Source organism: Salmo trutta, chromosome 22 (genome assembly GCF_901001165.1).
Source record: "Salmo trutta chromosome 22, fSalTru1.1, whole genome shotgun sequence".
Classification (NCBI taxonomy): Eukaryota; Metazoa; Chordata; class Actinopteri; order Salmoniformes; family Salmonidae; genus Salmo; species Salmo trutta.
Genome location: NC_042978.1, coordinates 38,481,538 through 38,491,229, shown reverse-complemented (window position 1 = coordinate 38,491,229; position 9,692 = coordinate 38,481,538). Strand labels below are relative to the sequence as shown.

General features: G+C 45.6%; 1 protein-coding gene across 2 annotated transcripts in view; it reads left to right on the top strand.

The window, feature by feature from the left end:
- The first annotated feature begins 2,529 nt into the window (after window positions 1-2,529).
- Window positions 2,530-9,692, top strand: part of col24a1 (collagen type XXIV alpha 1 chain) — a 126,587-nt gene continuing 119,424 nt past the window's right edge. Inside the window, exons 1-2 of one of the 2 annotated variants that reach the window (XM_029707929.1) lie at window positions 2,530-2,579; window positions 9,107-9,160. In XM_029707929.1, the coding sequence (XP_029563789.1) occupies window positions 2,556-2,579; window positions 9,107-9,160 (78 nt within the window). In that variant the 5' untranslated portion in view covers window positions 2,530-2,555. Of the gene's footprint in view, window positions 2,580-9,106; window positions 9,161-9,692 lie in introns of those variants that run through there. The other variant, XM_029707930.1, reaches the window with a different exon arrangement.

The window sequence follows — 9,692 nt, the reverse complement described above, 5'->3', positions numbered from 1 at the left end:
ATCTCTACCTCCACCTCCATCTCTACCTCTACCCCCACCTCCATCTCTACCTCCACCTCCACCTCAACCTCATCTCCACCGCCACCTCTACCTCCACCTCTACCCCCACCTATACCTCCACCTCTACCCCACCTCTACCTATAACTCCACATCTACCCCCCACCTCCACCTATACCTCCACCTCCACCTCTACCTCTACCCCCACCTCCATCTCTACCTCTACCCCCACCTACATCTCTACCTCCACCTCCACCTCAACCTCATCTCCACCTCCACCTCTACCTATACCGCCACCTCCTACCTCCACCTCTACCCCCACCTATACCTCCACCTCTACCCCACCTCTACCTATAACTCCACCTCTACCCCCACCTCCACCTATACCTCCACCTCCACCTCTACCTCCATCTCTACCTCCACCTACATTTACATTTATGTCATTTAGCAGACGCTCTTATCCAGAGCGACTTACAAATTGGTGCATTCACCTTATGATATCCAGTAGAACAACCACTTTACAATAGAACATCTATATCTTTTTTGGGGGGGGGGGGATTAGAAGGATTACTTTATCCTATCCCAGGTATTCCTTAAAAGGTGGGGTTTCAGGTGTCTACGGAAGGTGGTGATTGACTCCGCTGTCCTGGCGTCGTGAGGGAGCTTGTTCCACCATTGGGTGCCAGAGCAGCGAACAGTTTTGACTGGGCTGAGCGGGGAACTGTGCTTCCGCAGAGGTAGGGGGGCCAGCAGGCCAGAGGTGGATGAACGCAATGCCCTTGTTTGGGTGTAGGGCCTGATCAGAGCCTGAAGGTACGGAGGTGCCGTTCCCCTCACAGCTCCGTAGGCAAGCACCATGGTCTTGTAGCAGATGCGAGCTTTAACTGGAAGCCAGTGGAGTGTGCGGAGGAGCGGGGTGACGTGAGAGAACTTGGGAAGGTTGAACACCAGACGGGCTGCGGCGTTCTGGATGAGTTGTAGGGGTTTAATGGCACAGGCAGGGAGCCCCGCCAACAGGGAGTGCAGAAATCCAGACGGGAGATGACAAGTGCCTGGATTAGGACCCTGCGCTGCTTCCTGTGTAAGGCAGGGTCGTACTCTGCGAATGTTGTATAGCATGAACCTACAGGATCGGGTCACCGCCTTGATGTTAGCGGAGCACGACAGGGTGTTGTCCAGGGTCACGCCGAGGCTCTTAGCACTCTGGGAGGAGGACACAATGGAGTTGTCCACTGTGATGGCGAGATCATGGAAAGGGCAGTCCTTCCCCGGGAGGAAGAGCAGCTCCGTCTTGCCGAGGTTCAGCTTGAGGTGGTGATCCGTCATCCACACTGATATGTCTGCAGACATGCAGAGATGCGATTCGCCACCTGGTTATCAGAAGGGGGAAAGGAGAAGATTAATTGTGTGTCGTCTGCGTAGCAATGATAGGAGAGACCATGTGAGGATATGACAGAGCCAAGTGACTATACCTCCACCTCTACCTCCACATCTACCCCCACCTCCACCTATACCTCCACCTCCATCTGCACCTCCACCTATACCTCCACCTCTACCCCTACCAAGTTTGCTTCCATTGTTCTCAAAACACAGGAGTACTCACCTGTGGCCTTTTTATCCATACCAAAGGTCTGATTGCAAAGTGAACATTTACGTAATTAGTGTTTGCACATATGAAGAGTGAAAGTGATCAATTGGTAATTGAGCCTAGCTTGTTGAACAGTGTTGTTTTTCATTTACACACAAGATATTTTAGTTGTGAAGGTTGTACCAAAGTTAGATAATTGTGTGTTGTATTTTCCCAGATGTTTGTTATAGAATTGCAATCTGAGTGTAAAGCAAAACATGTGCCAGTAGTATTGCAGATTTGGTGGATGGTTCTGCTAAATTAGTTACAGGTTTGGGTCATTGTGCCTCATGGGCCAGTTTTAGTGTGTAAACAATTGAGAAAAACTGTAATATGGAATTATTAGTGTGCGTGTAATGTACTGTATAGCTCTGGATGGATGAGCTCAGCCCAGGCCCAGCGGTCTGTAACGTTTTAGAGCTCAGTGTGTTGAGATGATATGTAATCCATTAAGATTAGTGGGGATGTGTTGGGCAGAGTTAGAGAGGATATCTTTATTGAGCCGGAAAAGTATGCTGCAGATTATCACTTTGTTTCTTCTCTTCTGTTTGTTCTGAGCCTTTTTATTGATTTAAAAGCACTGTAAAAGCACTGTAAATACACTGTAAAACCACTGTAAAAGTACTGTGAAAGCATTGTTTAATGTAGACTTACAAGCAGTAAAGAAGAGAGTTGTGTAGTATGATTCGCTGTATCTGGGTGTGCCAGCCTGCATTGATATAGTCATTTGGAGAAAAGCTTTATTGTCCTGTGTGTGTGTGTGTGGTGTGTGTGTGTGTGTGTGTGTGTGTGTGTGTGTGTGTGTGTGTGTGTGGTGTGTGTGTGTGTGTGTGTGTGTGTGTGTGTGTGTGTGTGTGTGTGTGTGTGCATTGCTACCCTGTACTCATGGTGTTCCTGTGCTCTTTTACAGGGGCTTGCTGGAGGTGCTGGCATGGGGGGCTTTCCTGGCCTAAGGGTGAGTATCACACAACATTACATTACACACCATGTCTTAATTCATCTGTTGTGTTTTGATCAAGATCCAACGTTTTTAGCTTTATGACATTGTGCGTTTAGTGTTGTAGAGGTTGACTACAGTAGGAGCTTACCACTGACTTTGAATGTAGTGTACATTCATTCATTTTCTCATTTATTCATTCTGGTATGTTTGATTTTGATGCAGTTCAGGGAAGATGGGATGTAGTAGGGTCTGATACTTGATTACAGTACTTTTCTCATACAGTGTATTATAAACACATCAAGCTAAATCCATATTTGTCTGTAGATTAGATGTTTTGATGATGTTTTGGATACTGGGAGAGTTAAATGTTTGATGAATGGGGAATCTGCTCTGACTTGCTTTAATAAATGGAAATATCTAGCTAGTGCCAGTGCTTTCAGGCACCATGCAAATTCTCCAGCCGAGGTCATTTTGTTTTGAATGGCAACAATATATTCTTCACCCTGCCAGCTACTGTGTAATGCTTAGTGCTGCACGATGACCTGCCAAAGGCTTGTAGGTCTGTCAAGCCCTGGGCTGAGTGAGAGAGAGGGAGAGGAAGCACAGACAAAAGAGAGAGAGAGAGGTGGAGTGAGAGAGGGAGAGTGAGCGCAGAGAGAGAGAGCAAGAGAGAAGAGAGGTGGAGAGAGAGAGTGAGAGAGAGAGAGAGAGAGAGAGAGAGAGATGGAGAGAGAGAGAGCAAGAGAGAGAGAGAGAGAGACAACGGGTGAGTTAGAGAGAGTGAGAGGAGAGAAAGAGAGAGAGCAAGAGAGGGAGCAAGAGGGAGAGGGAGAAGGAGAGAGAGAGAGAGAGACAGAGAGAGAGAGAGAGAGCAAGAGAGAGAGAAAGGTGGAGTGAGAGAGGGAGCACAGAGACAAAAAGGGAGCGAGGGAGAGAGAGCAAGAGAAGGAGAGAGAGCAAGAGAGAGAGGGAGAGAGAGAGAGACAGAGAGGGAGGAGAGAGAGAGAGACAGAGAGGGAGAGAGACAGAGAGAGGGAGAGAGAGAGAGATGTGAGACAGAGAGGGAGAAAGAGAGAGAGGGAGGAGAGAGAGAGGAGGGAGAGAGAGAAGAGAGAGAGAGTGAGACAGAGAGGGGGAGAGAGAGAGAGAGAGAGTGTGAGGACAAGAGAGAGAGAGAGAGAGAGGGCGAGAGAGAGAGAGAGAGTGAGACAGAGGGGAGAGAGAGAGAGAGAGAGAGGGAGAGAGAGAGAGAGAGAGGGAGAGAGGGAGAGAGTGAGACAGAGAGGGAGAGAGAGAGAGAGAGTGAGACAGAGAGAGAGAGAGTGAGACAGAGAGGGAGAGAGAGAGAGAGGGAGAGAGAGAGAGAAAGAGAGGGAGCGAGAGATAATCTATGTAATAAATGTAAGAAGTAAATGTCAAATTGGCTTTCTCCCCATCCATCGCACTACACACACAAATTAATTAACATGGCCCCTCAAAAGAATTGGGCAAAATCTTTGCTTGCTTTATTGACTTTAATAAAGCATTAGATTATTTTTGGCACAAAGGGCTATTCTACAAAATTCTCCAAAGTGGGCTTGGTGGTAAGGTGTATGACTTAACAAATTGTATGTACACAGAAAACAAGTGTGCAATAAAAATCTAGAACCAAAGAACTTAATTATTTTCACAACGTCGAGGTGTGAGACAAGGCTACAGTTTGAGTCCAAACCTTTTCAACATTTATATCAATGAATTAGCAGACATGTTGGACCATTCTCCAGCGCCAGGACTCACACTATTTGACACATGTAAAATACCTGCTATATGCTGATGATTTGGTTCTTTTATCACCAACCAAAGAAGGTCTTCAACAGAACCTTAACCTTCTAGAGAAATATTGCCATAATTATGCCCTGGCAGTATATTTCAAAACCCTAAAATCATGATTTTCCAGAAAAAACCCAGAAACACAAATACAAATTCACCCTGAACAACATAATAATTTAACAGACTAAAAAATGACTCATAACTTGGTCTGAGTGAGAGAGAGGGAGAGAGAGCACAGAGACAAAAAGAGAGAGAGAGTTTCCTCAGCCATCGTCACAGCAGCCGGCCGTAACTCAACCTCTATACCGTAACTTAACTGTAAATTGATTGACTACTGTTACAAGATGCCCGCCAGGCAGCATGGCCACCGGCCCTCCAGGTTTCTGATTTGACTCAGATGAATGACTCTGACCTATCCCTACAAATCAACCTCTTCTCTGTGGACAGGACAGGACATGACTGGACATGGTCAGGTCAGGCTGCTGGAGGCTAGGCCTGCTGGGGAAAAGCAGCCAGCTCTAATCCAGTTGTGACAGAAATTGGAGGCTACATTTGTAGGATGTTGATACAGTAGTCCATGTAAAGTACACGTACAGCACAAGAACTGTGAATCGGAAGCTTCATGAAATGGGTTTCCATGGCCAAACAGCTACACACAAGCCTTAGATCACCATGCGCAATGGCAAGCGTCGGCTGGAGTGGTGTAAAATTTGCCGCAATTGGACTCTGGAGCAGTGGAAACGCATTCTCAGGAGTGATGAATCACGCTTCACCATCTGGCAGTCCGACAGACAAATCTGGATTTGGCAGATGCCAGGAGAACGCTACCTGCCTGAATGCATAGTGCCAACTGTAAAGTTTGGTGGAGGAGGAATAATGGTCTGGGGCTGTTTTTCATGGTTCGGGTTAGGCCCCTTAATTCCAGTGAAAGGACATCTTAATGCTATAGCATACAATGACATTCTAGACGATTCTGTGCCAACTTTGTTCCAAGCCTAATTACCCGACATCAGTGCCCGACCTCACTAATGCTCTTGTGGCTGAATGGACTCAAGTCTCCTCAGCAATGTTCCAACATCTAGTGGAAAGCCTTCCCAGAAGAATGGAGGCTGTGATAGCAGCAAAGGCGGGACCAACTCCATATTAATGCCCATGATATTGGAATGAGATGTTCAACGTTATTGTAAGAGCAGGTACTTTACATGAAATATCTCTCAAAGATGATCTTGTGAATAACAGCGCTTGACTAGGAAGCTCAACATCCACAATGTCTCCCTGCCTGAAATCAGACAGATGAGTGGATCATTACTTTCAAAGGCCTAATGTAGCCTTCGTTAATGGTTTATAAGGCCTACAGTTGAAGTCGGAAGTTTACATACACTTAGGTTGGAGTCATTAAAACTCGTTTTTCAACCACTCCACAAATTTCTTGTTAACAAACTATAGTTTTGGCAAGTTGGTTAGGACATCTACTTTGTGCATGACACAAGTAATTTTTCCAACAATTGTTAACAGACAGATTATTTAACTTATAATTCACTGTATCACAATTCCAGTGGGTCAGAAGTTTACATACACTGAGTTGACTGTGCCTTTAAACAACTTGGAAAATTCCAGAAAATGATGGCATGGCTTTAGAAGTGTCTGATTGACACCATGTGAGTCAATTGGAGGTGTACCTGTAGATGTATTTCAAGGCCTACCTTCAAACTCAGTGCCTCTTTGTTTGACATCATGGGAAAATCAAAAGAAATCACCATGGGACCACGCAGCCGTCATACCGCTCAGGAAGGAGACACGTTCTGTCTCCTAGAGATGAACGTACTTTGGTGTGAAAAGTGCAAATAAATCCCAGAACAACAGCAAAGGACCTTGTGAAGATGCTGGAGGAAACAGGTACAAAAGTATCTATATCCACAGTGAAACGAGTCCTATATCGACATAACCTGAAAGGCCGCTCAGCAAGGAAGAAGCCACTGCTCCAAAACCACCATAAAAAAGCCAGACTACTGTTCGCAACTGCACAAGGGGACAAAGATCGTACTTTTTGGAGAAATGTCCTCTGGTCTGATGAAACAAAAATAGATCTGTTTGGCCATAATGACCATCGTTATTTTTGGAGGAAAAAGGGGGAGGCTTGCAAGCCGAAGAACACCATCCCAACCGTGAAGCACGGGGGGTGGCAGCATCATGTTGTGGGGGGCTTTGCTGCAGGAGGGACTGGTGGACTTCACAAAATAGATGGCATCATGAGGACAAAAAATAATGTGGATATATTGAAGCAAGTCTCAAGACATCAGTCAGGAAGTTAAAGCTTGGTCGCAAATGGGTCTTCCAAATGGACAATGACCCCAAGCATACTTCCAAAGTTGTGGCAAAATGGCTTAAGGACAATAAAGTCAAGGTATATGAGTGGCCATCACAAAGCCCTGACTTCAATCCCATAGAAAATGTGTGGGCAGAACTGAAAAAGCATGTGCGAGCAAGGAGGCCTACAAACCTGACTCAGTTACACCAGCTCTGTCAGGAGGAATGGGCCAAAATTCACCCAACTTATTGTGGGAAGCTTGTGGAAGGCTACCCAAAATGTATGACCGAAGTTAAACAATTTAAAGGCAATGCTACGATATACTAATTGAGCGTATGTAAACTTCTGACCCACTGGGAATGTGATGAATGAAATTAAAGCGGAAATAAATAATTCTCTCTAATATTATTCTGACATTTCACATTCTTAAAATAAATTGGTGATCCTAACTGACCTAAGACGGAATTTTTACTAGGATTAAATGTCAGGAATTGTGAAAAACTGAGTTTAAATGTATTTGGCTAAGGTGTATGTAAACTTCCAACTTCAACTGCTTACAAATACTCTATAAAGCCTTATAAGTTATAGGTGTTTTGTTTAAATGATGACCGTAGTGTGCCTGCAGTAATGGCTGTCGGTACTGGACTCTGTTACATCAGACACTTTGCCCCAGAGAAAGTAGGTCCCACTGCAGAGACAAATATGAATTCAGCTCTATGAATGTGGGAGACTTCCGTCACGCTGGAATTGGAATCACACATGTCCTCCAGCCATCATTAATGTGAGAGGAACCCGGCTAGTGTGGCCGTGGCGACCGATTCCTCATGTCACCCTGTCTGCATCCCGCGCCATGAGGAAGTCTTTCAAATTCACATTTCAAACCAATTGGTGGCATCTCCTCAGGTGATTGATATCCATCTCTCTAACCTCACCACAACCCCCCACTTCAACCTCACCCCAACCTTATGCAGGAGGCAGAGAGAGAGACAGACAGGAGACAGACATGCAGGCCAGACCCTGTCTAGCCTCCGTTCTTTCCTCACGCCTCCTGTTCTGTGCTCTGTTCCAAAACTCTTGTTGCTGCATATTTTTTCCTAGATTTTTACTTGAAGCATTGTGACCTAATTCTGGAGAGCTTCTTTATAAACAAAGTCGTGGCAGTGAGCCTGAATGCTGCTAGACCCTAAAGAACAGCCATGAGGATCAGATCTGCTTGGTGTTTGACAGACAGACTTGGTTGTCTTGTGGTTTGCCATCGATTGTGTATAATATTTTACTGATTGTCATGGTTTAATGATCCTTGTGATGGGAGAATGCACAGCTGGTGCAAGAACTGGGGAACTATTTATCATGTGGCCTCTGACCATAAGATGAGTTGTAAGGAAAAATAGCTATTTCAAACAAACTACTGACAGCCTACACTATGTCTGGTGAAATAATTGGAGAACATGTAGAACAAAGATGTCGTTAATGAAGAAGCACAGCTGCTTTCAATTATGAATCCTCAGCTGCTCTTATCTGTTATTCTGTAGTCTCCATAAATACAACAGATGATTTAACAAACCACTCCATGTTTTACAACTGCTTTCACTAATTGATCCTCAGCTGATCTTATAGTAACTGTTCTACGTAGGCTTCATACAAGTCATGATTTACCAAGGTACTCCTCATGTTTTACAATGTGAACAGCCCTTAATGGCTTCCGTGACAGCGGCTGACGAAATCTGTTGTAGAGGTTAAGCAGCAGGTGTACAGGCTGGCTCTGATGCGGGGGTGCTGGTGACAGTCCCCTCAAAACCCAGTAATGGGAAACAGACCCACACCGGTACACATGGAACACATGGAACCACATACAGAACTGACCCTCTGTCCCACACTACACTTCCACAGAGAACCTGCTACATCAGTCTGCGGAATGGGAGAGAGGGCACACAACATCATCATGATCTTCCTCATCATAATTATCAAAGTCAATGTAATTACAATGATTAGAACCATCATTCTAATAATAATGAATCATGAACCGTGCGGTGCTAAAGAACATACAGTACAGTAGGTGTCTCTTTCACTGCCTGCCTGCAATAGAAGACTCCTTGTTCAGCAGCACAGTGTCCGGTCACTCCTACCATTTCCGTGTTGCAGCTGATTAGATGTGATGTTCCTGTCCTGCGTCCGCTCGGATGGACGGCTTAACCCCAAACGGACGCTTTAGTGTCAGCACAGGAACAGCTTGGAAGTCATCATAGCTAGGTGTTGGCTCACAGGAATGCATGTGTCAAAATAATCCTGTGAAACACGTCCTTCAAAATCTGTCCCCATAAAACAAAGCATGTATAATATATACTGTATACTTCATGTGTGTGTGTGTGTGTATGTGTGTGTTTGTGTGTATTGTATCTTACCCTACTGCTCCTTCTCTCTACAGGGAGACCCAGGACCTGAGGGACAGCGAGGACTGACTGGCATAGTGGGAACTATGGTAACTATAGACCCTCCTCTCTCCCTTCTCATCCCCTCTCCTTCTCTCTCCTCTCTCTTCCTCTCCTTTCCTCTCCTCCTCTATCCTCTCCTCTTCTATCCTCTCCTTTCCTCTCCTCCTCTCTCATTTCCTCTCCTCCTCACTCCTCTCCTCAACTCCTCTCTCCTCTCTCCTCCCCTCTCCTATCCTCACCTATACTCTCCTCATCTCTCCTCTTCTCTTCTCCTCACTCCTCTCGTATCCTCTCCTCCTCTGTACTCTCCTCTCCTTCTCTCTCCTCTCCTCTCCTCTCCTATCCTCCTCTCTCATCTCCTCTCTCCTCTCCTTTTCTTTCCTCCTCACCTATACTCTCCTCATCTCTCCTCATCTCTCCTCATCTCTCCTCATCTCTCCTATTCTCTCCTCTCCTCTCCTCTCCTCTCCTCTCCTCTTCTCTCCTCTTATCCTCTCCTCCCCAGCAAGTAATTTCTTATACCGGCCTCTGTATCTTCCTCTGTCTGACCTCTTTTCAAAATGGCTGCCACTGAGGAGT